This window comes from Perna viridis, chromosome 12 (assembly GCF_037379345.1).
Source record: "Perna viridis isolate PV_CMFRI_1.1 ecotype Kerala chromosome 12, ASM3737934v1, whole genome shotgun sequence".
Lineage (NCBI taxonomy): Eukaryota > Metazoa > Mollusca > Bivalvia > Mytilida > Mytilidae > Perna > Perna viridis.
In genome coordinates, this window is record NC_142456.1 from 15,500,970 (window position 1) to 15,528,884 (window position 27,915).

General features: G+C 32.6%; 1 protein-coding gene across 4 annotated transcripts; it reads left to right on the forward strand.

Moving 5' to 3' along the window:
• LOC148601429 (metalloreductase STEAP4-like) lies at positions 1-27,915 on the forward strand. Of its 4 annotated transcripts, XM_088555848.1 has the most exons (3): positions 11,994-12,125; positions 24,475-24,556; positions 25,772-27,915. In XM_088555848.1, exon 3 carries the CDS (start codon positions 25,778-25,780, stop codon positions 27,266-27,268), a length of 1,491 nt encoding a protein of 496 aa, XP_088411974.1. In that variant the 5' UTR covers positions 11,994-12,125; positions 24,475-24,556; positions 25,772-25,777; the 3' UTR covers positions 27,269-27,915. The 4 variants fall into 4 exon arrangements, with proteins under 4 accessions (XP_088411975.1, XP_088411972.1, XP_088411974.1 ...); XM_088555849.1 differs by lacking the exons at positions 11,994-12,125; positions 24,475-24,556 and adding an exon at positions 1-121; XM_088555846.1 differs by lacking the exon at positions 24,475-24,556 and having other exon boundaries at positions 11,971-12,125.

The window sequence follows — 27,915 nt, forward strand, 5'->3', positions numbered from 1 at the left end:
TCAAAATGTTTGTATTTTTCGTTTGAAATGATGAAACGAAGATTAATTGTATATGCAAAATAGAACTCGAATGAGGATTGAGTGCTATGGTAATCTTCGAAGACGATCGGTTTAACAAGAGGTATGTTGCATTCTTTAACCTTAATCATGACTTTCTTGGGCTTCAAATAAGTCCTTTTTGTTCATGTGTCAAAAATTATACTATTTAGAAACATGAAAAGTACAGAAACTTGAGATATATAAGTCATCCACTCATCCGAAGAAAAAAATCAATTTTTCTAACAATACTTGTGGTATCCCCATGCTTAACGACTTGTTCAAACGTATGCCCTTGTGTGTTATGTTATATAGGAAAGAAAAAATGTTTGAGCCAATACATGTAACTTAGTTAAAATGATATGCGAAAAAGAAAACCACGAACAATAAACATGGCGAAACGCACAAAACATGATTTTACAATTGTATGCTTCGATTTTTTTGCATATGATACCTAGTTGGCAACCACCTTTTAGACTGATGGTAAATATTGTTGTGAGTCAATTATCAGTAGACACATGGTAACAATAAGGTCTTCAACCATCATTTTTCAATATTTTGTACTGACACTTTTATCATACCAATAAAATGCAATTAAATTGTGGATTTCAATTATTATGATAACGTTTGAATTTTTTATCTTATATAGTAACAATGCAGTCAGTTCTAAAGTCTTTGTTAATATATTATGTTGTTATCGTTGGCACTGTAAGGATTATTATTACAACAAAATGAGGTAATTATAGAGACGGAAGTAAAATAAGGCTATTTTAAGAACCAGTCGACACTATCAATTCTAGAGGTTGTTCAGGATGCAGAGCAACTGGTGCTTTTTCAATCTACACACGCCCTATTTAACATAACCTGAGTCCTTTTTGTATACAGTTCTGTATTTAAAAAAATCATTAATTTTCTACATCAGCCCAATTAAGATCGATAACTCTTTCACAGTACCATTTTCATGCACAATCTGTATAATTCGTATCTCGAAAGTGCAACAACAGATTGAAAACAAAGAGAGATATGTGGCCTGTAACTGTTTCCGAATATGAAATAAAAAGTGTATTTGGTGGGTTTTTGACCTGTATAAAACACTTCCTATCTGTTCTTCATAAAGGCTGCTACTTAATAAGTGTTTTGACAGTATTGTACATTTTAAAGGAATTAAGGTTCAAAAGATTTTGTTATCCACCATCCAGAACGAAACTTACTGACTTTAAGTTTTCAATTTGTTTGCCGACTGTTTGTGTAATGTTTATCATTTTAGCTTTTGTGCTCGATATCTCTACGATGTCTTTGACTTTTGACTTCATCATTTTTCTATATTTGTGTTTGCCAGTTAATTTGGTGATATATTTGGTGTTTTTTTTATAATAGTAGGTGGTATTAAGGTAGATGGTTTCAAAATATTTGTATTTTCGTTTGATTATTATGTTTGCTTATGTGTTCTTTGCATTGGCTTTGACTTTTGACTTCACACTTTGCTATACAATGTATTTGTGCTTGGCAGTGAATTTGCTAATTAGTTGTCTCTGTCTGACCATGTATTTTTAAGTCGCTAATTGTGTAAGCGACTTCTTGCACTTGTATTTTCTGTATTTAATATTTGCATATTATTTGCATAAATTTGTAGTTATACGCCACATAATCCTGCAGATCTTCACCTTGTTCACCACCACAGCGTCATAGTTCTAGCTTCATTCGAGATAAAAATGTACATCTTGAATATCATACACGTGTGTTCTTCGTGTGGTGTTCGGTTGTATGAAAACGGGAATTTTACGTGAAATGATCGGTTATCTTTGAAAATTTCCGATTCAGACACTGAGGCTAGACTATATAGGTCATATACATTAGCACGCCCCCATATTTATGAATATTCATTGCCAGCTGCTTAATCTGGTTCATGAACTGGTTCCCTGTCAATATCATAAGTGACCAAAAGATCGCAACAACGTACCATTTTTAAAACATATCATACACATGTCTATACGTGTTTTTTTGCTTGTATCGGAAGGAGGGTTTACATTAAAAGATAAAATGATCGGTTAGCATTGAATTTATGTGATATTTACCCAGTTTTCGATTCAAACACGGGCGTTCGTTACAATTGATTATATAAAGGTAATATATATTATCAGGACACCGATATCTGTATATAGCCATTCAGGTCATAACGGTTACGGAAAGGTACGCAATAATATCAAGGGAACCAAGATTTTGGCGGAAGTCACCCGATTTTATAGCATATCGCATTTATACCATTTCGGATGTTTAAAGTATGCCAAAGCAATGAATATTTGACGATTAGCGATTTTGAAGACTTCAGTCTTTGATTTAAGAACTAGAATCTGCAAGATTTTTAAAAGGATGAATTAGAGTTTTGGCAACTAAGAGTGGCCGTTTATGTCAAAAAATAAGGATACTTCCAACATGATAATTTTCCATCGCGATTGTTATAAGACGTATCACGATGCTTCACATTTGTATCATATACTTGTTAAAAGCATCATAATTCTAGTCAGAAGTATAACGATGGACGTCAAACCTATCATGATACTTGTATAAAGCATCTTGATACGATTCTGATGACTAAGTTATCACGATTAAAGTTTATAGCATCATAATGAAAGTTAAAAGTATTATAATAGAAGGTAAAAGCATCATGATAGAAGTTTTCTGACAACCATCATGATACTTTTAACATCCATCATGATGCTTTTAACTTCCATCATGATGCTTTTAAAGATGCATTAGCTGTCAAATTCGTATTTTTTTTCTGTTGAAATATACCTTAAATTTGAATTATCTCTACCAATTTGTACTTTTCCTGTATAATTTCATTTGATATCCACACATAAAATGCATTAAATACATGAAATTAATATATATTTATCGTCTTGCAAGACAAAAAAATGACCTAGATAACTTCGTATGCATGTGAGCTCTGGTGACCTTAATCCGCGCATGTGCTGTAAGGATCACTTCTTTAGTAACAAATCTGATTGCAAAGCGGCAAGGAAGACCGACGGACTCAAGCCTTAAAAGAAAAAAGTTCGAAAATAACGCAAGGATCCTTTTGAAATTTACGTATTGGGATATAATGTGTTTAAATATGGTCATTATTCATTTGAAAACAAACAAGAAAAATAGATGAAATGAAATGGAAACAAAACACGTGCTTACCTGTGTATCCGTTATTTTTATTTTTTTTACCAAGGTTAAAGTATTTTTAACCCAGGCGAAAAATTATTAGATCAAAGCTATCGATCTTCTATGATTAAAATGATATATGATATATTCACAATATTCTGTAGGTATTATCGACATTAATTGCTTCCATTGCAATACTACAAACTTATCTCATTGAATCAGCAAAATTCAGTAGAATCAAAACTGAACAAATTTGACAGCTAATGCAGCTTTAACCTTCACCTTAGTCATCAAAATTGTACCATGGTGTTTTTTGCAAGTATAATGATGCGTTTGGCGTCCATCGTTATACATCTGACAAGCATCATTATGCTTTTAACATGTATCATGATACTTGTATGAAGCATCAGGATACTTGTTTAAACCATCGCGATAGAAAAAAAAACTGTCATGATAGGAGTATCCTTATTTTGACATAAAAACGGTCACTTATATGCATCATTTGTATTAATTTATTGTTCTACACAATTTTCAAACAAGTCAGGTCAATGGTTGACATCATAATCTGCCAACAGAGATACAGACAGTTTAGGTAAAAGATGAGTCAATTAGGTTTAATACAATAGTAGGTCAGGGTTTGGTAAGATGGATGTCTGTTGAATTTTAATTGGTTTGTGTTTTCGTTGAAATGATAAAACGATACTTAATTGTTTATGTAACATAGGACTAAAAATTGAGTGCATAGTAAGACTGTGGTAATCTTCAAAAGACTTCTTTTTGTACGACAGTAGGTATGTTTGCTTATTTTTTTGTTGCTTTTTTATCCATCACCCTATTATAGATACAGTGGAACCTGTATAAACTGAACCTTGAATAATTGGAAACCTGTCCAAACTGAACATTGAAAAAATCTAAAAACCTGTCCAAATTGAACCTTGAATTACTTGAAAACCTGTCCAAACTGCACCTTGAATAATCACATATACAATTTATTATGTACGGAGATAATTAGGGGCTTGTTCCATATTTGTTTTTGGTGTAGAATCGTGGCAATTTATTACTATCACGAACGGAGTTCCTTACGGGCTTGTTTCGTATTGCTTTTTTTATTATTGATTGTTAATTTATGTTTGAGTAAAGATGAAAAACGCACATGTAATTGAGCTAGATCCTAACAAACCAGATACTCCTAAGAATACAGAAAAAACAAAACCATTTTTCATTCATGAAAGGTGTAAACTGTCCTCCCATCAGAAAAGAAACTTAATAGCGAGATCTTAAGTTCACCCGGCGACTTTTCTGTACTACGCCTTGAAGAAATAAGTAAGTTAATATGACATCAAAACCCAAAACCAACGCATAAGCTGTTTAAAAACCTATACTGACTTTTTTCAGGTATATTTTTGGACTTCATTTCAATTGAATATCTCGTTTTCAAACACCTGTATTAATAAAAGAGTTTTGTACTGTATGGACAATACAGAAATGAAAAAAAAACAATATCTTCTTTTTATATAGAAATTTAGTATCAATATAATGTTTGTTAGATGAAAACATTTTATTTTTAGTAATATGATGTAGTTGAACGTGTTTGGTAGCATAACTGAACGCGGACAAATCCAAGGAGCTGGAATATACTACCTTTATAACTCTATGTGTGATTTTGAATAAATGTATGCAAAATACAAAAGGGGAGGCAAATTTGAATGACATTTGAAATACATAAAACATACCTGGTATAAATCTTTACATTGACATGTATTCAGTTTAAACATGATGTATAACAAACGTCACACAAATGTTACATAACACACACAGATGAGAGGCATGTGTAGATGATAATGATGTTTGAAATAATTATATGATTGGTATTTTTGTACTTTAAAATCATTGTGTTTAGGTCACTGCTGGTTGACCAAAGTTTCTCCCCCGAGGGTTTTCACCAGCACAGTAGTATGACTTGTCTGACCCGAATTTTATATTATAGATGATTTACCAAAATGTGCTTAATCACTAACTCGTAAAACTGAAAAATATTTCCTTTTGTTTCCTGTCCTCGTTTGTCTACCCCGGAATCGACTTTTTATGAGCAACTCGGCGGGTGTTTCTAGAAAAGCACAGGACGCTTACCCTACCGGTGCACCTGGTCCATGCTCCCAGTTTTTAGTGGAGTCCGAGTTGCTCATTTACTTTTGTTACTTTGTATGTATGATTTTAGTTACTTAATGTTCTTTGTTGTGTATGTCTGTTTTCCATGTCTGGTCTTTGTCCCTGGATTACATTCTTTTGATTTCCGCTATAACCTTGGTTCCCTTTAATACTCATAGAACTTCTTGTTGATAGATTTGGCTGCCTAATTTGATGTTTGGTTTTATGTATTTCTTGTATTAATTTTCTTATTGAATTAGATGTTTGTATGCATAAGGTTTTAATGATGTTTGCGGTAGAATTCCATTTGTGTCACGTGCGCATAATACAGATTTTGTATGAGCATGTTTGTATTTCGATTTAGGATGCAGATGAATCTTTCAGATGAATGTCTTCTGACGGTATTTAATTGTAAAACGAATGTTTAAACCAGTTTTAAATTCTTAAACTAAAAAAGAAATTAGAATAAAACACCCTACAATAATATGGATGATTGTTTATTAAAGGAAATAAAACAAATGGAGATTGAAAAACAATAAAAATAAATTCGATGAATGCAGTTACTAGAAATAATGATAAAGAGCACGCTAGCCACCCCCCCCCAAAAAAAAAAAAAAAAAAAAAAATAATAATAATAATACACGTGGAATTAAAACTAATTACGGTTATATAAAAAAAAATCGTACATAGAGTCATGTGTAATATTAACCTAAAATAGCCTCTACTATTCATAAGTCTCTCAAAAAATCTATGTATGATTGTTTTCAAAGAAATCATGTATATTATAAGGTAATTGTGGCTGGTTATAGTGTTAATTAAATTGACTTGGCTTGAATTAAAACACTTCACCCAATGGGGGATGTGAAGCTAATTCTGTTTCTCTTCATATTTTCATATCCATCGGTGTTCGTTTTTCTTTGTTTAGGTGTACCCATTTCTAAAGATTATTTGTGAGTCCCCTTAACGATGTGTCTATTTTATACCCACCCGTTTTCCATGTGCCTTGTTTTGTGATGTTTTGTCGTTTTTGTCGTAATGTTTCTCAGATACATTTCATTTTCTAGATCTTATAATCTGAGTTATTGTTCGTTGCTTCATTCCTTTGTCATGATGTATTGTTGGATGTTTCGTTCGGCTGTCTCATGTTGAGTCTGTTATTAAGGCATTTTTGGTAATAAATATTGTAAAGAGGTCTCTACATTTTTGTGGAATTTTTTTCCACTTACATTTTTATAGTTAAAGTTAACTAAACTTAACTTAAAAATCCATTCTATCTATAAGACACTATAAACTTTGAATAATGAACCTTTGTAAAATGCCAAACTCATACACAGTCTTTTTAATATTATATAAAAAACGCAAAACCGAACGACAAACTCAGACTGTTTATGTGGTCAGTAACTATATATTCCTTAATAAGAAATGAAGGCGATTTCGGTGTTTTGTTATAGACAGTAGCTTAAATATTTAGTTGTCTGATCCTCTATCATTGTTGAACCGGAGTAGCCCAAGCTAAATACCAGTTTTGCTATGTAAACACCTCCGCTGAGTTAGTAACAATGAAGCTTAATCTCTCTGGTCATTTATATAGACACACAGTTAAACAGTTGAAGATTTTTACATGCAGAATAGAAGATTTATTTACCTATAGGACAAGTACAAATCTTTCTTCTGCAGTTGAAGTGCATGAGGGAAAGTGTCAATCTTAATTATCACATAAAATAAGTTCCCTTGGTACTAATTCAATAGAACAGTTCACTTACCAAACTGATGTTCACCTTGGGCTATTCCAGTTCAACAAAGTCAGATCATACAATTAACCCGCTTTAATTTTTTGCGCAACCTAGTCCTGTTAATAATCTAATATTTTAAATTACTTAGGTAAACTAGCTAGTATGCTTGCTTGATTAATGTGCATGCATATTCAAGGTTTTTTTTTTACCATAATCGAATTTTTGTTTCACTGGTCATATATACCGTTACATTACAGCATATCGAAATTTATAATATATAAAACTGGTATTTTTTGTATTTAAGAACCACTGGGTCGATACCATTGCAGGTGGACCTGAGGTCCCTGAGGGTATTCACCAACCCAGTAGTAAGACTTGTCTGACCCCGAATAATATCATATTTTCTCTACCCTGTTTATAAAATCTTGCAGTATTCCAAATTTTAAAATACGTAAGTCACAGAGGCTTCATTCCTTACATTGCATATGGTAGAACCTCTCGGTGATGGATTTGGCTTCCTCTTTCGATAGTTTTGGTTATGAGTATTTTTTGTATAGAACTAGTATTTTGATCTTCCTTCATATTTGATTTTGATGCTGCTGATAAGAGGTTACTCCTTGATTCACATGTACAGCATATCGAATTTTACAATATATAAAACTGGTATATTTTGTATTTGAGTCTATCTTACAGCTTAACCATAAGCCAATTGTTCTGTATACTTAATGAACTTTCTTCAAAACATTTTATTAAAACAAAATTGTATACTTAAGTACCTGTCCACATGAAAATCAGACACTGCAAGTGGTGGAGTGATTCATGGTGAAGAAAAACCCACCAAACAAACGGTGCTTTTTTCAGTCTTCATATGCTAGACTTTTACTTAACGACAATCATGTCTTCATTCAAATTTGCACTTTTGGAAAATCATACAACCAAATGAAACTAAATCAAGAACTATATCGCAAAAACGCAACAACCAGATGAAAATCTAAGACTTGTTATATGATCAGTCACTGTTTCTGAACAAGAAATAAATTAAATTTGGTGGTTTTTTTACATGCACAAATCACTTTCTGCCTGATTTTAGAAAAAAACTTCTACCTGAAATAATACTAAACCTTGCAAAAATTATTAACGAACAATTCCAATGCAACATTTTTGTACGGTATACACAGATGTAGAAGGTAACCTGACTCCAACTAATTAATTTTATATGTATAGGTGTTAATCTATGTAAAAAGTATTTGCACCATCAAAAATACAATATTTCCCATATCATGTTTGTGAATTAGTTTCATAGAAATGCGTTGGAAATGAATATTTTAAGAGCAGATTACTCTGTCAAAAACTTCACTTTTTGTCTAATATTCTATTGACAAATTTCTGAGCGAATCCAGTGATGAAGAGATTAAATAATTATCTATTGAAATACAGAAAGCATCCTTGGGTTCTGATCGCTATACCGTACTTCATTAATCAAAAAATATGTTGTCACGCATATAATAAATATAAAAAGGACCAAGTTATATCATGCTTTCTGTTAAATGGAATACAGTAACACCTTCTAAGCCGGAAGCCTTTTGAACTTTAAAACTAGTTTTACGATTTTTAAAATGCGTATAAATTGATATCCATCTATCTATTTTTTCCTTTGTTTCCATTGAGATATAAGGTTGCAAAAATTTCTCTTCATTTATGTCTTTCAGCTTCGATGCCTCTCCCCATGTCAGCCCTCCATCATTTAGTTCAGCCATACTGTTCTATGCTATGTTCTGTCAGGCTTTATTTTATTTTTCATTTTTTTTGGTGTGGTCTATCTTACATAGACTTTCGATATTCCCGCTGGTCCAATCTGAAGACGTGGTTCAGCAAAATTAACAATCTTTCTTTACTTTCTATGCTAAAATAGTATAGATAACCCTAAACAAGTGCCTTGTTTAGACAGGTTTTCGGATTCTTCATTGTTCAAATGATAAATTTGAGTTGCTGGAAAATACTTAAAAACTAACAGTCCTTTTTGTGGAAATGGTATATCAAAATCAAGCTTTGGGCGACACATTGTTCCAGAAAGGAAGCTCTTTTAATTCACTTTAAAAGGAGAAACTTTAGAAAACCTAACATTCTTCTTTTTTTGAAAATGGTTTATCAAAATCAAGCTTTGGACGAAATCGAATGAAACTTTTAATTAAAGTAAGAATCTAAACAGTCCTTTGCCGCTATGTTGCGTGTATAAGACAATAAAACATGATGGTTATCTAGTTCTGCACTATAAAGCATTTCGTATTGTAACAAACATAAAATTTGGATAATCATGCCTCATATTTAGTACCCCGAAGAAACTGAATACAAATTGGTCATCGGTTTTAAATTCAGGATCTTGGGATTGCGACTTACATTTTTTAATATGATGTCCTACACAAATAAAGTGTATGCATATTTATTTAAATTCCAATTTTTAGTTTTTCTTCGATTTATTTTAGATAGAAAAGCGAAACCAAAAAAAAAACACATAGACATTAAATGACAAACATTTAGACAATATTCTGAATAGATAAATCTTTATCCATGTAAAATATTATTCCAAAAAGGAAGAAATTTTAATACATATAAAAAGGTGATTTTGACGTTGGAAAGTATAGAAAGAATTTCATCTTTATATTTACTAAACGTAAAAACCTCATATAACACATGGCAGTTTGTAAAATGCTAAATTTTTACTCTTTGCGGTTAATTTATGATTACGTTTTTTTTTGTTTCCATGAAATTGTTATCTTTGGAAGATAAATTTATAAACTTGATTTCATTTTCGACTTATGATGTCATATGACTCTCGATGGCATAACTGTTGTTTATTATAAAATCAGATGGAACCATTTTGTCCACATTGAACATGCCTTTCCTCATATATGGAGCCGAGTAGAGTGTTCAATCTTTTCCTGTAAATATATGACTATTAAATTATTCAGGCATAAAATCATGCCTACTTTATCAAATACATGACAATCAAACCTATAATCCCTGACTGTTCATAAGGAATATCTAGTTTGTGGAAAACCATAAATCTGTACTATCCTCTTTTGACTTGACTTTTTATGAGCAACTCGGTGGGTGTTTCTAGAAAAGCAGAGGACGCTTATCCTACCGGTGCACCTGGTCCATGCTCCCAGTTTTTAGTGGAGTCCGAGTTGCTCATTTACTTTTGTTACTATGTATGTATAATTTTAGTTACTTTATGTTCTTTGTTGTGTATGTCTGTTTTCCATGTCTGGTCTTTGCCCCTGGATTACATTCTTTTGATTACCGCTATAACCTTGGTTCCCTTGATTACTCTTTGTGACCAAATCCAAAACATGGCATTTTCTTATAAGTTAATACCAAATATTAAATGTAAGGTAGACAAAAGGCAGATGACCTAAGGCCATAAGATCTTGTGAATAAATGTTCAATATGGAGAAAATAATATAAACTGAAATAAACTTACTTTGGTTGTTGGGGTTGAGTAAGTATAAAACAAACAGCCCCGACCAGGACCAACTCCAAAAAGGTCGTACTACATGTAACACATTAAATCTAAATATACTTGTATAATAGGGTCAAATCTGAATTGATCCGCTTCTAGATACATACCCCAACTCGTCTTATTTGTTTTACATTATTATTTAAGGTAAGAAATGGTGTCCTTAATACCATATTTAAGGTGTTTATGAAAAGAGACAGTAAAATCTCTCTAAAGCGAACAACTTTAGGATTTTAAATACTTCTCCATATAAGTATGAGGCAAAATGTGTATAAGGTGTGGCACACGAAGGAAAAAAACACATAAATTTTATTGCATTAATCAAGTATTGATACCAGACAACCTTCAGAATTAATCATCAAAGTGTCTTTGCCTTTTTAAGATATTGATAGGTCAAATTTAGTTGAAATGCACTATGGAAAAATGACGGGATCCTGCACTTTTTCCTTATACAAGCAGCCAAAAATATCTATGTCACAGATGCTTCGGGATAAATTTAAATAGCTTTTCAGTGGTCTTCTAGATGTATTGAATATATTTAAGGCAAAACAGACCAAATTGAGAAATATGATGTGCCACCCATTGCCTGATTACTATACTGAATTGGACTTAAATTAGTGAAGTTTCGACAATGGTTTGGTTGACCAAGGTTCAAAATAATTTAGACTGATATACAGGGACTTTTGAATATGTCTGATAGGAACAGGTTTTCGGATTATTCAGTGCCAGGATAACACGCGTCTCACTGTATTGATAAATAATATTTATTAAAATTCCTTCAGAGTGAATTTAAAATTTTCAATACGTCTCTCTGAATGAGGCGATACATTTTGAGATATTAAAACAACATGAATGAATCGTTTGAAACTTCTAATTTCATATATTAAATTAAATGATAATAATCAAATCTAAATAACAGTCTTATGGAGGTAAACACCTAATATTTATCCTTGAACGTCATAAACCATCAAATTGTTGTAATAACGAAGACTACTGTTTCATTAAGGATTACGATGGATTTATCTAGTAAATCAATTAGTTGTGATTTTTATAAAACTTAAGACGTCATTGTGATAAGATGTCTTTATCTTGTGACTCGGGGCAATTCCCTGTGTTTTCTTCATGACGTATGCCTTATCAATAAGAAACATGTTGTAGGTATTCGCTTACAACTATTTACAACATGGTGATCGACATATTATTTTATTTGTTATTTAGCAATAAATCATTATTGACAAAAGGGTTTTTTTTAAGAGAATGACAATTATTTTGAAGCAGAATATTGATTTAACGTCTACAGGAAATATTATTAAAGCAGTTTAACATTTTTTACTGAAACGACATTCTCGATTTGTATGATGTAGATTTTCATTTGGTACATTTCATCGCTTACGTGGGCAATATCAAATACCTTAGCTGTCAAATAGAAATAATAACATTTCATTCAAACAATTATTGTAAACGGTTTAGCCAGCTGTGAATCTAAATATACTGAATGATATAAGAGACTGAACATGGACCATATCAGAATTGAGGTAAAATATTTCTTATTATATAGTCCTTTTATTTGCTAGGGAAACACCCGTTATGCTTTTTACAGTATACGTTACAATTTCAGTTTGTACATATAGGTAATAATTGAATTTAATTAATAAGTACTATTTACATATATAATTTACGGCAGAATAGAGGTAATTCTATTAATGGGTTGGAAAACGCGTACGGCTATTTATAGTTCTCCGATAAATTGTGTACTTCTTTTTATAAAAATAATGATGTAAGTTTGGTGTAGAGAAGTGTTACGAACAGGGTATTAGAAATGAGATTTTAGTCTCGCGAGGACGTATATATAAGCCCTGGTTAAAATCTCTTACAAAATATATTAAAAGACAATGTCATAATATTGTTTTTATCATTCAAAGAAAAAGAGATGGAATTGTTTAAAATTTAGGTAGATTTTTTTAATAATGATTTGTGGCTATTGTGCATCGCCGAATCTATTTCAAATTGTTACACCGGATGCATGGTGACTCCCAAACTACATAGTGTGTGTATGTGTGTATGTGTGTGTGTGTGATTTGTGTTTTGTTGTCATTATTCCGTTAACTGTCACAAATAGTCATAAAGTGTTTAGAGGATATTTCATTACTAAAGTCAATTTAATGTTATTTAATGTAACGTTGATGATATAAAACTGGAATCCAGATGTACAATGTAGTTCGATGCCTTGTTTTTCATATTTTATTTTTTATTCTAAACATTTAATATTTTACCTCGAAACTTGGTTACAGAACAACTCGAACTTTAAAGCACTCTCTATACAAAGATATTACGGATTGTATTATGGAAGTCTGAACACTACAGATTGTAGATAAACAACTATAAATACGTAACATCAAAATGTTAAATACAGAGTTTTGTACAAAAGCGAAAAGTTTCAAAATTTGAATTGAGATAAATTATCAATATCATTTTGTTATGTAATGTATGCGGTTACAAACATGTGTTCCGGAAATATCGTTTTAATTTTGACATGTGGCTTTGGGACAAGAACATTGTTATATGTCATCTTGTACCTTCAAACTTGTACCTTTCCATAGACTTATTGATAATATTTATTAACCTAGCAATTGTAAATTTATCATCGAATCACTTTTTAAATGAAGATTCCACCTTCGGGGAATGTTGTAACCATGCTTATCATTATCTTTTACCTTGCGTCATCAAAATCGTTTTGTTTCTTTTGTTTTTCTTTATATTATTGCCAACGATCATTTTAATACTCAAATATGGTGACAAAAATACAAAAAATGCAAGATGTTTAAAAAAATCGGTTAATCCAAAAGTTCCAAATTCCAAAATAAATAGTTCGTGCAGAATACAGGCAATTTTAATGAAAAAAACTACTTAAAAACTGTAGACATCATAACATAGTATTAAAATGGTATACTCAAACATTTGTTTTTTCACATTCATATCATTACTACATTAGATAACCTTGTGTCGAATATTTAAAAAAGTTCGTAAAGCTGTTCAAAGTACAAACCCATATAAAATTAGACACTGTCTAAAGCAGAGACAAAGTATATAAAAATAAACCGAACATACACTGTTTTATTTTAGAGTTCGGATAGTCCTCTTTGCATTCAGATATGTATATTGTAATAAAGCCATAAATTCATATTTTTATATAAATCAATATAACTATTGTAACGTACCAATTTCATACACAATTTTTATATAAAAAATCAACAACCAAATGACAAATAAAGACTGGATAAGTGGCCTGTAACTGTTTCTGAAATAAAGGTGAAAGTGAATTGGTGATGTTTTTGACATGCATGAGACAGACTTAGTCTGCTACTTCGAGCATTATTGATACTATTTAATCATGAACATTATGTAAATTTTTACTGCAACTAATTTACAATACAAATTGGAATAATCCACGCTGTAGTAATCTTTCTACAAGCATGCGAAGCCAACCGTTAGGAGTTAGGGAACTGAATATTCGAAGTGAAATAAAGATTAAAATTTGCAGCAAAGCAATAATCGACAAGAATTATTCCAGAATGCTGAATTAACAATTTCCTGAATGGACAATCGTTTACATATTCTATCTCGTCCCTTTCAGCTGTCATCCAAATTTTTACAATGCTATAACAAAGCATGATAATTGTCAAAAATATAATTACAAACAATAGATAAATAAGAAAACAAAAGAAGGGGTCTTTAATTAATAGACCGAGGTTACCCCCAGATTTTTCTTTAAATTTGTACATGATACTACACTAACTGTACTATATCTTCAGACAAATTTTAAGAAAATTCACCCTGCATATTTGAGCAAAAACTGTTACTTTTAGAAATCTGAATTATTCCCGAAACGTAACTATATTTGGTATATTATGGTCATTTTACAAAGAGTAATCAAGGGAACCAAGGTTATAGCGGTAATCAAAAGAATGTATTCCAGGGACAAAGACCAGACATGGAAAACAGACATACACAACAAAGAACATAAAGTAACTAAAATCATACATACACAGTAACAAAAGTAAATGAGCAACTCGGACTCCACTAAAAACTAGGAGCACATTTGAACAAAAACTGAATATTAAGTCAATATCACTTTAAAAGGACAAATATTTAAAATTTTACATGATTTTTTGGGTTCTATATACATTTACAATGTATGTTGTAAAAGATCTACTGGGTTTTTGTTTAACCAGAAAAAAAAATGGGGAATATTCTTAGGTATTTGCATATATGAAAACCTCCAATGGGAAAAATCCATAATTCGTTTTTCGTACAAAACTGATTTTATGCGGACTATTCATACACAAATATATAAACAAAATTTCTTAAAAGTTCAGTGTTTAGTTCCTTTTCATGTTTAAATTATATTGAAGGAAAAGCATTGGAGCAGGGCACAGTATGGTGCAATTAATTTTGCAAAATGATATCACACGAATATTCATTTTCTGCATGAAGGGACAAATTCATATAAGTAACATACTTAAATGCTGGAAAGAGTCTAATGCCGAACACAGATGGTACAGCTACAAAATGAAAACAGAAATCTTGATGAATTATAAAAAAAATATCTTATCTCGGCAGGTGTTTCTAGAAAAGTAGAGGACGCTTTCCATTCCGGGGCATCTGGTCTATGCTCTCTGTTTTTAGTGGAGTCCGAGTTGCTCATTTGCTTTTGTTTCCTTGTATGTATGATTTTAGTTACTTTATGGTCTTTGTTGTGTATGTCTGTTTTCCGTGTCTGGTCTTTGTCCCTGGAGTGCATTCTTTTGATTACTGCTGTAGCCTTAGTTCCCTTGATTACTCTTTCACAACTTATAAGGGTAAGGAGTTATAAAACTGGCAATGATATTTGTAAACCGTTCAGTCTCATTTATTTAAAGGAATCTTGGTTTGCAATAGATGGGATCATTTCAAACATTTTCCCACATAATAAAAGATATATTCCTCAATGTACCCATTTGAAACATTTAGTCAATACTTCAATTTCCTTGTTAACGAAGAGCAGAGTTGCTGGTGGCTGACATATATGTTCTTGAAGTTGAACTATCGCTATGAGTTATTTCCCCTTAACAATAGTATTTCTTTGAAGCTTGCGTATTAAGAGTCATTCAAACGTTCTAATGAGTAAAAACATGTCAATATTGATTATCCCCTTTCCCATGTCTACTATCTTAAAGGACATTGTATAACATTTAGGGATACAAAAAGACATTTACTGATATTGCGGCATATTGAAAGACATTTATTGATATTGTTGGATATTGAAAGATACTCAACGACATTATGAAAGACATTGTTTGACATTGTAGAATATCAAAAGATGTTGTGTGACATTGAGGGGTCTTGAAAGATAATTGATTAATTGTATGGCATTTTTTGCATTGAAAGACACTAATTGTTAGAAAAGTTACCATGTGTATTGATGTATGATTTTTTTAAAGCTAAAAATATAGAAAAATACGTTTTTACTAATTAAACAATTTTCCTTTCAAATATTCGATAATTAGGTTAAGTGAAACAAGTACTATAAAATATAATTGATGATGCTTTCTCTACGAAATATGTTACATCTATCGAAACAAAGTGAGCTCATTTAAAACCACTTACCCTTCGGTATTAAATGTATTTTATACATCTTGTCTTTGATCAAACCATTAAGTATACACATTTATGTTAATTCTCTAAATAGTGACTTCTTAGTTTTACATCTTCAAGCGTACGAAATGATAGGACCTATGAACGTACTATATGGATCAAAGTTGAAGACAATTTGGCCCATGATAAACTCGCAAGGAATTAAGCCGCCAGACCTTACTAACATAATTATACACTATTTAGCTTCATAACCGGTGTAAAATCTAGAATATAGCAATTCTTGTGGGATATAAACAAACTACTTGGTATTATATATAAGTTACCTACTTGTACATCAACATATGAATAGATCAGAATTGAAAAGTAAATGAAATACATTTTGGTAATGAACCTTTATAATAAGCAGACACTAAGAATATCGTGTAAACTGTTCGTGATTTTTCAATGATTTTTCCCTCAAGAGGTTTCTTCAAATAGTACAATCGATGTCTCCAATTCTGCAAGTACTCATTAGAAAACTTTTTCTATGCCATAAGTAAAGACGACTAAAACACTTTCATGGAGGTGGTGATTCTTGTAATATCTCTCTTGAGTTTTGTGTTGACTTAAAATTCAAGAGCTTTTTTAATGATTTTTATCAAATAAGATTATTTAAGAATGCCGAAAGGCATAAACAATTTAGGGAAGACTGACTAAACAAACAAAAAGACACGTTTTTTTAATAATGTTTTGTCAACTTAATACAATATTTTGTTGTATGAAGTAATAAAAAACGTGAAGCAAACGAATAAGAATTTGTTTTTGTCATTTCACAATGTTTTTGTATTAAGATTAATTTTTTACTGGATAGAATATCAAAATGTTCTGATCTTTTTTTCTTCGTAAACTTAGATTATTTTCAGTTCGGCGGGTGTTTCTAGAAAAGTAGAGAACGCTTAGCCTACCGGTAAAACTGGTCCATGCTCCCAGTTTTTATTGGAGACACAGTTTTCATTTACCGTCGGTTATTTCATGTTCTTTGTTGCAAGGGTCTGTTTTTCATGTCATGTCTTTGTCCCTGGGTTACATTTTTTTTATTATTTCCGCTAAAATATTGATTTCCTCGATTACTCTTTTACATTTATAACTTTTTTAATTTTTCGTGAGTATTTGTTCGAAATGTGTGGTTTTTTTCTTCAAGATTTAACATTCTATAAACGTAGATAATAGCGCTTCTGTGATAAAAGAATCTGTTTGGACATTGATATGAATGTTCTGATATAAACAAGGAAAACATACAATCAAATCTGTGATTAATATTTTCTCATGTAGATTTTATTTCAGGTAATGCTTTGCAAATTAATCAGGAAAGGTAAAATAGGATTTACAATTATCTGAAGATGATTTCGTCTACTAGTCGTTAGTCATGATATAAACAGGTGAACAAGTTTAAGCACTGTGCTACAATCAATCGAACGGGACGTGCAACCTTTTATTAACATTAAAATCAACGGGGACAAAACAGAGTTCAACTTATGTCTGTTTACTTTACTGTGAAAAAAAATACGTACTATCATTCGCGGTTGCTAATTTATCGCGAATTTTGTCATGTAGGCATTTTCGCGGGTATCAATTTTCGCGAAAAAAAATAAAATTAGCGCAATGAAACATTGAAAATCAATTTCGCTGGTATTATTCTCGCGCTTTTCTGTCCTCCACAAAAATCACGACAATCAGTGCACCGCGAAAATCAACACGTTCAAAAATAAAATAAAATTAAATTAAATTAAAACATATTGACCATGTATTTTCGCTAACTCTTACTATTGAAATAAGTATTTAGTTTCTTTTTTTGCAATTGTTCACCTACAATCATTCAGCTACAAAATTATGTGTCGTAAAATTGTTGTAGAAACGCGTACATATTTCGCTTTAACCTAACTAATACAAATATATTTCTTTCAATTTTGCAAATGAATATGTATGAAGTTGCTATAGGAAACGGTTCCAACCATTTACCGCTAAAGAAACACTCCAATAGTTTTGAATACTCGATAATTCATACACAAAGTACCACCAGTCCTTATCAAAAGAGAAAAAAAATTAAAAATATTAACATTAGCGAATCTAAATAAAACTTTTAAGTTATGCGTAAAATGAACAAATTATGAATTCAATAAACTTACTGTACTGGCGTATGTTCAAATCAGTTTCGTGCATGCGATATCATGTTTTATGGAACAATTTAAAGAGATATAAACCGAGGTTTTAAAAATATCTTTATCTTACATTATTCAAATGATGTGCAACAGCAGAATAAAGAACAAGATCTTTCAGAAATTATTCTTGGTCTATTTTTTGTTATGCCCGAGGGCACATAGGGCAAGGAATAGTAGTCTCCATTCATGTTTGTTCTGTGCTTTCTTTTACAACCTACCCAGCTGCGACTAAGCTCATTCATCCGTTCATCTCTGCTTTTACCGTTCGTCTCAATGTTGTTGTTCTTGTTTTTTTTTATTATTGTTTTGGTCTCTGTTTTCTTTACTATTCTGGTGTTAATCTTAGTGCCACTTTGGCTAAGTGTCATCGGCTGGTCTCCTTAAAATGTGGCCAATCCATCTCCATCATTTTCCTTTAGAAGTGTTGACATGTCCTCATATCCTGTTGATTGGTGTAACTCCTGGTGCAAAATATCTTGATGATCTTTCTAAAGCATCTGGTATGGAAAGTGGAGAGCTTGCTGATGTCTCGCTCTGTCATTTTACAACAACATTCCGCTGCATATAGGAGAACAGGCAGCACACAACTTCTACTGTATATCTTTATTTTGGTTCTCCTACTGATAATTAAGTCCAGGTGTTCCGGAGCTCTTGTCTTTCCTATTCTTGATTGGATATATTTGTCATGACCATCGTCAAATGTTACAGTGCTTCATAGGTATGTGAATGATGGAGAGCATTCTATATTGTCTCCATTTACTTCAATATCAGAAGGTACTCTGCAGTTTAGGGCCATTAGGTTTTTTTAAGTTGATGTTTAATCTTATTCAATGCTGCATTCTTCCGAAATTTCGTTGTTTTGTCTTGCGTTTTGTTGTCCATATATGACAGTAAGGTAAGGTAGTCTGCTCCATCTAAATTTTCTAGCGTGTAAATACGGTCTATCTAAGTCCGGTATGTCCTTCACTAGGCTTAATTCCATAACCCAGTCAATTGTTATAATAAAGAGGAGAAATGACAGCACACATCTTTCACATACTTCAGATTTTACAAAGAAACTGGTGTCCGTTGTGCATCCAACGGAGAATTTTAATTCTGTGTTAAACATTTGGATACGTTGGAATACCTTTACCGGTATGCCATAATTCCATAATATTTCCCATCAGCTGTTTCTTTGTATGGTATCGAAAGCTTTCCCAATGTCGGTGGTGGAATTTATTATCAGTTGTCTGTCCTTCTGTACATTGCTTGATTATGTTGCTGAGTAAAGATTTAATCGCAGCAGCTCTTTCATTGTTTGAATCCTACTTGTTCTTTTACAAGTTGATTGTCTACAACAGTCTTTATTCTATTTATCTAAATTCTACTGAACATCTTGCTCGGTATAAAGAGTAAGGTAATGCCTCTCCTGATGTTGCAGTTAGAGATGTCACTTTTTCGGTAGCTTGTTACCTTCTGTCCAAGTTCTAGGGATGGTGTTACTTTGCCAGATTTTTGGAATAGTGGAAGTAATACATCAGTGGTTAAGGATGGATCTGGTTGAAAAGTTTTGCTGATCTTTTCCAGGAGCCTTGTTGTTTTTCACTTTTAATTACTTTCAATACCTCTTCCTTTGTTGGTGTTTTCAAGTTTATATCTAAGTCTACTTCTGCCTCTGTTATATCAGGTGTTATTTCAGGGTCAGGTCTGATAAGAACCTCTTTGAAATGCTCCACCTATCATTTTTCGTATTTTTATTCTTATGCCAATGGCAATAGTGTGCCCTGTTTTATCGTTACTGATATATTGATATTACTTTTCTTTCCACATAATTTCTGTGTTATTTGGAAGACATTCCCCATTTCATGATATGAAGCGGCCTTTTCATCTTCTTTTGCCATGTCCTTTACGTAGTTTTGTCGATCTTTTTGGAGTATTGTCCCTTTAGTCTGTCTTCTAATATCACTGGGTGTGTACTGCATATCATCATAATCGTTTTCTCTCGTCAATAGTCTTCCAAGTTGACGGTGTGATCCACTCTCTGTGTATCTGCTTTTTGAATCATAAGACCTTCTCGCTAGCCTTGCTGTATATTTCTTCTGCTTCATGCCAGTGTTTCTCTATCGAGTCTAAGTTGTCTCCATTTCCATTTTTTAACAGTGAAATCTGTTTCTACGTTCTTTGTTGAATTCATTTGAAGTTCATCTACCCTTTAACTCGCCAATGTAATACTTTTCACTCTGTTTGGGGCTGCTAAGTTTTGCAGTTTCAGTCTGATTTTAGCTGTAACAAAAGGTGATCATTACCTACCCTACATCAGCTTCTTGCCTTACTCCTACATCTTGGAAAGATCGCTATTCTCCCTTTACCAATAAATGGTCAATTTTATTTGATGTTCCTTGTGAAACCCATATAAGTGTATGGATGTCTTTGAGTGGAAACAATGTTATTCCTGCGACGAGATTGTTAATTCCGCAGAACTTAAACAAATGTTCCTCATTCTCATTCATAAAACCAAAACCATGTTTCCCGATTATTTTTTCAAGGGCATTATTGTTGACACCTACTTTGGCGTTTAAATCTCCAAATGTGAATGTAATGTCCTGTTTTGAACTTTTTCTATTTTTGTTTGTGATATTTATAGAATTTATTTTTTGCTTCGTCTTCAGCTTTGTTGGTGAGCATACTTGTTTTGATTAGTTTGGTGTTAAGTCTTGCTCTTAATACATGTTTGTTGGTAGGATAATATTCTATCAGTGATCTTGAAGCTTGTTTCAATTATCTAACCCTGTCCATGTACATTCACTTAGCCTATTATGTGCAACTTTATGTTCTATTTCTTTCAAGTGATACTTGGGCTTGATGTCATACATAGTAATAACATTCTAGAATCCGTATCTGAGTATGTTCTTGTATTCTCAGCTTCCGTTTGGCTCTCACTGCTGCCATTCATATGAGCTGGTAATCAGTAGTGAAATATCAATATTGAATGCTATATTTACATAAATTTCTGCTGGTATTCGGAAGTTAAATATCTATCTTAATTACTATATTTACACAAATTTAAGCTTGTTATGTTTATTCTGGCGCTAACATGTTCGATATATGAAAAGGGTAAAATTGTCATGTAGCCGTGCCCGAAATGTAATTTAGTAGCCCGGTGCGTAATGTATTAAATATAGTATATTATTCATAACACAACGTTAATAAAAAAAAAAGAGCACAGCGCGTTCGATTAATTGTACCACAGTGCTTGTACAACCTGAACACGTTTGAAAGTATTAGCAACTTTTTGGGATATGAAGTTATGGGGGTTGGTTTCTATATTATATGTCATGGGTTTTGATTTTTAATGATTGTCAAATTATAGATGTACATCATTCAACGGAACTGTTACATGCTTTGGTTGTCAGGCTATAATACGGAAAACCTGACCGCAAACCATAGTGGTGCACCGTGTTGGGAAAGATGTCACGTTCCTCGCACGTTAAAGAACCCTGCTGTGGTATTCGATATCAGTAGGAACCTTTGCGCTCCGCCACAGGAGGCTAAATTGCCCGACCTTGCCCATCCCACTTTTTTTAGTGGCGATCAAAGTTTGTCGACCCTATTGCCCTTGTGTCCCATCCTTTTTTTTCATTTCATGTTCATTTTATCATCCATTTCATGTTCATTGTCTGAATATAGCTGAAATATTGCTGCTCGGACGTTAAACCCCAACAAACAAACAAACAAACAATACCTCATCGGTGTCCATCTCAATGAAATCTAGTTGCGATGTTAATATTATTGCCAGAAATGTGACTGACCGAAAACTACAATTAAGAAAACATCTCATAATGGAACATTTAACATTACTGATCCAGGGTTTTTCCAAAATTGCTAAAATAAAAGTAGATTTTTTTTATTAATGACAACATCGCAATAATTTATGCATCGAACATGTCTGATTTTCCATCAAGTCCATTTTAAATAAATTGTATGGTAGCAGTCAATGGTATTTTGTTATTCTGTTGGAGGGATAGCAGAGGCAGAAACTCAAGAAAAATAATTCGAACAACATTAAGTGTTTTATTTAATTATTAGTATGACTTATGACATTTCTGAAGCGTAGATTAAAATTAGTTTTCGTAGTTCCCAAGGAAAGTTGCCGATACGGAACGAGAAGTCATCGAGTTTGTCGTATAGTTTTATCATGAGTTTTTCATTTCCATTGATCTCTTAAAGTAGGTCAAGAGATGTCGCTTAAGCTTGACTGCGCCAAAACATGGCCTTAACGTGAACACAAGAAACAAAGACGACCTACATAAATAATGTAGCGAACCGGACAACAATACATACAACTTCCTTTCGTATTTGCCGAAAATGTAAATTAAACGATGACCAGAAGTACGAGTTCTGTCTCCATGTGGTATCTACGGTGCAGCCTCTATACTGCATTATCCCTATCACTTTTAAGGAGGTACGGTGAGGGACATAACTCTAACAAATCTTTGGAACGTTTGTGTAAAGCACTTAGCATCAATCTCATCTAAGCATCAAAGTAACTTGGATTTATTTCATTTTTTTCAAATGAAAGCTTGATATGCATTAATGAAATTGAATATGATGCTAACATATTACTGATTTCAAAAGTTATGTCCCTTACCCCAGGTCTACCTCCTTAAGGGGATGACACTTGGCGTAATAATAAGGGTGCACTATACTGTTACATTAAGGCGCACTATTTCGCTCGAATAATACATATTATGCCCTAACTACCAACAAAATTTCATGAAATTTGGTGAAATAAGTTCCGACGATTTTCGCTTACAAAAGTGTGACAGACAAACAGACAAACATATCAAAAACAGTATGTCTCCCCGCCAACGCTGAGGAGACATGTTGTTTTTGCATTAATTAGCTGTTTCTTTTCAACCTTTTCGGGGTCTATTTCAAATAAGAAAAGAAATTTTCATTAAAACTTTCCTCATATCAAAATTCGACAAATAAGATCCCTTGAAGCTTTGAGGACACATCCTTTATGATTTGAGAAACATGCAAGTTCTTTTCCTAATTTAAGTATCAATAGTTAAATACATAGTGTTCGTGTTGTTAAGTAGTTGTTGAAAAAGAAACAGGACTCCAAAGTACTTACCGCTTACCTAACATTTGTTTATTTAATGTATATTTAAAGATTTTTGAGTAAGACTATCCTAAATTATCTTGAGTAAAACAAAGTTTATGAACCTGAAAATTAAATTGCGCTAAGCAATGTATACATGCAATCAAATTAATTGTTATATAAAAACTGTTGTAGATTCTGTGATATAGGAAACAGTAATATATTTCTGAATTTTGTCTGTTCCTGAGATAAACCTGAACATAAACCTTCTCATGAACAAAACATATACGTATTTATGGTAATCTACATGTCGATATGAATTGAACACCTAACACATTAAGTGCAACATTACTTTGTAAACTGGTATGTTATCGATTTGTCGACATTAAGTCGACGAATAAGAAAACTAAAATACCAAAAAAAATCCGGTTTAAAAGAAAAAGCAAATTTGTAATGCCTTGTTTTATAAGCAAATTATCTAATGGCATGGAAAGGTATGCACATGCAAATCAAAATCTATATTCATTCACATATGCTTTTTGCAACATCCTTAATTCCAAGTTGAATCTCTGTTTACAATTTACGACGACAGCTACTTAATATGTTAATTAAATCATCTTTCTTGTCATATAAATCTCTTGATTTTTGACAATAAACGTAAACGAACAATGGAAGAAAAACTTAGTGCATGAATATATGAAAATAAAACACATCAAGTATTTAATACAATATAAGCCCCCTCCCCCCCTTTTCCTCAGCGCTGGTGACTGTTTAACTGTCTGTCTTTGTAAGAATCTGGCAGTGGGCGAAACATAGTATGGAAGAACCAATCATTTTGAACCGTCAGAATCAAGGAAATAAAAGATTTTCCAAAGCATGTTGGTGAATTGAGTCATAATTTCATTGAGATGCTCTGAAAATAAACATTTCAACCTCGTTTTTCTAACATTCTATTAAAAATATTTTTAGCAAATCCAGTGAAGCAGAGATCAAATAAATGGACTTTTCAAATAGAGAAAGGATCCTTGAGTGATATTATATTGTCAGATCGGTGAGGTTTTGACATGCATGCTTGTGATGTTTTTTTTCCAATTTGCCTGATTCGTACAAAGACTTACACGTAATAAAGAAACTCAGTTTTTCTACTTGTTCGCTTTATGAACACAACTGAAAAACACAGATGCAGTGAAAACTGTCTAAAACGAATTCTGAATAATCTTAAAACCGGTCGAAACGGTCTAATTCCTTTATATCATTTTAAATGTGTTTTGAACCTTGGTATAATAATTCCGAATACCTGTGCAACTGAATCCGTTGCAAAGTATAAACGATAGGTTTCACTCCACATTCAATAGAATCCGGGTAGCTCATTTACTTTCATGTCATTGTGCGTAGTATTGTTAGTTCAAGTTGCTCTATTTTTTAGCCTAGTCGTTATCCACGATTTAATTTCTTAATATTACCATTCAAATCCTGGTTCCCTTTATTTTTCTTTCATTTTTGGACGATAAATAATTATTAAGTAAACATTATACTTAAATGACATAAAGTAAGATGCAGTTTCGAAAAATAAACAAATGTTCGATATAAAAAAAAAAACTGATGTAGATGAAAGGGTTATCGGTTCAACATCACAAGAGACCGATTATTTTTCAATACTTACTATTGTAATTGATTGTTACGGCTCGAAGCTTACGTCACTCGTCTTGGGGTTGATTGGACCTCTAGGTCTATAAATATCTATTTGCTGAAGAGGAACCCATTTCATCAGTGGGAACTGCAAGTAACGAAAGTGTCAGCTATTACTCGTAATCTCACGTGATATATCTGTCTTCTGGATCTTGGATTTAACTTTTTTATTGTTTTAAGGTACTGGTAGTAATATGGTTAAACTTCTGTAGCAGTTAATATTATTTTTATCGGTTCAGTTGTATTTCATTTGTATTTGTCGGTGGATGAAAAGAAAGTTTCTGTTATTACTTATTTTTCTTTGTGGAATTTGGATACAGAAAGAAAAATAAGATTAACTACAATTATTTACTATCTAAAATAGACCCTTTTGTGGTAAATAGGTGAGCATGCTCATTATACACTTCCGCGAGGTAGAGCTTGGGTAGAACAAAAGAATTTTCCTCGCGGAAGTGTATATTGAGCATGCTCAACGCATGCTCATCGACTACCCCAACGTTAGCACAAAAGGGTCTATTACGTTGGTCTAATACGATGATCAACATAATATATCAATATCTTTCTTTTATCATTTCAGGACGAAATGCCGATCAGCCAACGAACGATAGGTATAATAGGAACAGGCAACTTTGCACAGGCTTTTGCAACTCGTCTTGTCCAATCCGGATATGATGTCATACTTGGAAGCAGACGACCGACAAGTCGCTCATTTTCAAGTCTTAGCGATTGCTGGTGTAATGTCGTCATAACATCAGTACAAGAATGTATACAAAAGGCACACATAGTTGTCATAGCGATTCATAACAAACACATAACAGACACCTTATCACCTTTTACTGAAACATTAAGAGACAAAATATGCATCGATGTTTCAAATCGGAAGCACATTACAAGGGGGCCGTCTCAAGCAGAACAACTACAAAAATTGCTATGTCAATCAAAAATTGTAAAAGCGTTCAATGTTATTTCAGCATACGAAATGCAAAGCCAAACAGCGGGAGGCAATCATAATGTATACATTGCCAGTAACGATTTTAGTGCTCGAAACACTGTTGCAGAATTATCACGCGATCTTGGGTTTTCGCCTAAAGATTATGGAGTTTTACGAAATGCCAGAAAGATCGAACAAATGCCCTTACAGTTGTTTCCAGATTGGAAGTACCCGCTTTGGTTTACACTTTTAGTTTTTATCATTTGGTATTTGTACGCAATTTTTATATACTACGTGGAGAAAATAGCATACAGCTGGGAGCAAATTTTTGTAAAGGTTACAAACAAACCATTATGTATGACTGCTATTACAATTCTGGCTTGCACGTATCTGCCAAGTTCCGTTGCCAGTATTGTTCAAATCTTCAATGGAACAAAGCATACAAGGTTTCCAAAATGGCTAGATGTCTGGTTGAGAACGAGAAAACAATTAGGGCTTATTGCATTTATGTTGGCCTTTATTCATGCAATTATGTCCATCTTGATCATGAGCCCGACATATTTGCGTTCATGGTATCACGAAACCGCTATCGTTATTCCGAAAAATATGACGTCAGATATCAAATTTTCATTGCGAACATGGATGACATGGAAAGGAGAAGCAGCTTGTTTGACAGGAATAGTTGCTTTCCTTGGTTTATGCATACTTGCAGTCACGTCCATTAAATCAGTCGGCGATCAATTAAACTGGCGGGAATGGAGATGTATTCAGTCTAAGATAGGTCACATGGTTTTATTGATATCGGTGTGTCATGTGATAGTGATGGGAGCCCCTGGTTGGATAATAGGTGGCCCTATAAAAACTCTCCGATCAATTACGTTTCTCAGCTCCATCTTACCATTCATTACACTTTTTTTGAAAGGTATTCTAAGCATGCCGTTTTTGAACTCTTATGTAAATAAAATTCGACATGGATGGGAGAGAAACAAAAAACAATGCAAAGCAAAGTGTTCGGGATATGAAGGTCGGGTTATAGATGCTAAAAATAGGTATAATGGATTTTTACAGGTGATGAGCGACGATGCAAAAGACATGGTGGAACCAGACGGTTGTCAATGCTATTCAGAGGCACATCTGGTTTAAAATGTCTTAACTTAATTGATAAAAGAATATTTAATTTAGTATTTACTTTGTAAGACTGAGTTTGTTATAGCTATGCTTCGTCCGGAACCACTTTTCGTGAATTTCGATGTTTAACCGAATTCGAAAAAATAATCTTTATTGCAAACTTGTATACTCTCATCATTTCTACAGTTTTTATAACTTTTGCTTACTAAATTAAAATCGACAAACCATAAAAATCAGTACTCAAGAATTAAAGTATTTTCACGGGATTTCAATTTTCTGAACAGTCGCAGGGTATACATGAAAAAAGTCTTTATGAATCCACAAGATAAAAAACCCAACAAAACCCCCCAAAATATGTCCTCTACGTTATACGTCAAGATATGGTAGTTTGAAGTAGCGAAAGACTAAAATTAACACTTTTGTGGTAAGTTTATGAATATGCCCAAAATACACTTCCACGAAGTAGGGCGTGAGTAGCACAAATGACTTTTCCTCGTGGAAGTGAACATTGAGCATGCCCCGTGCATGCTCATCGACTAAAAGGATCTATAGACTAATTTAGTTATGAAATATTAGTTGGTAGTATTTCCTAATCACACCATTGACAAATAAATTTAATCGTAATAGACCATCGTACATGGTAAGATTATCGACATGTATAA

Bases quoted from the DNA above. Each gene is read 5' to 3' on its own strand.
- LOC148601429 (XM_088555846.1), top strand. From the start codon at position 12,105: ATGGACCATATCAGAATTGAG. The intron at 12,126-25,771 runs GTAAAATATTTC...TTATCATTTCAG, and splicing joins TGGACCATATCAGAATTGAG to GACGAAATGCCGATCAGCCA.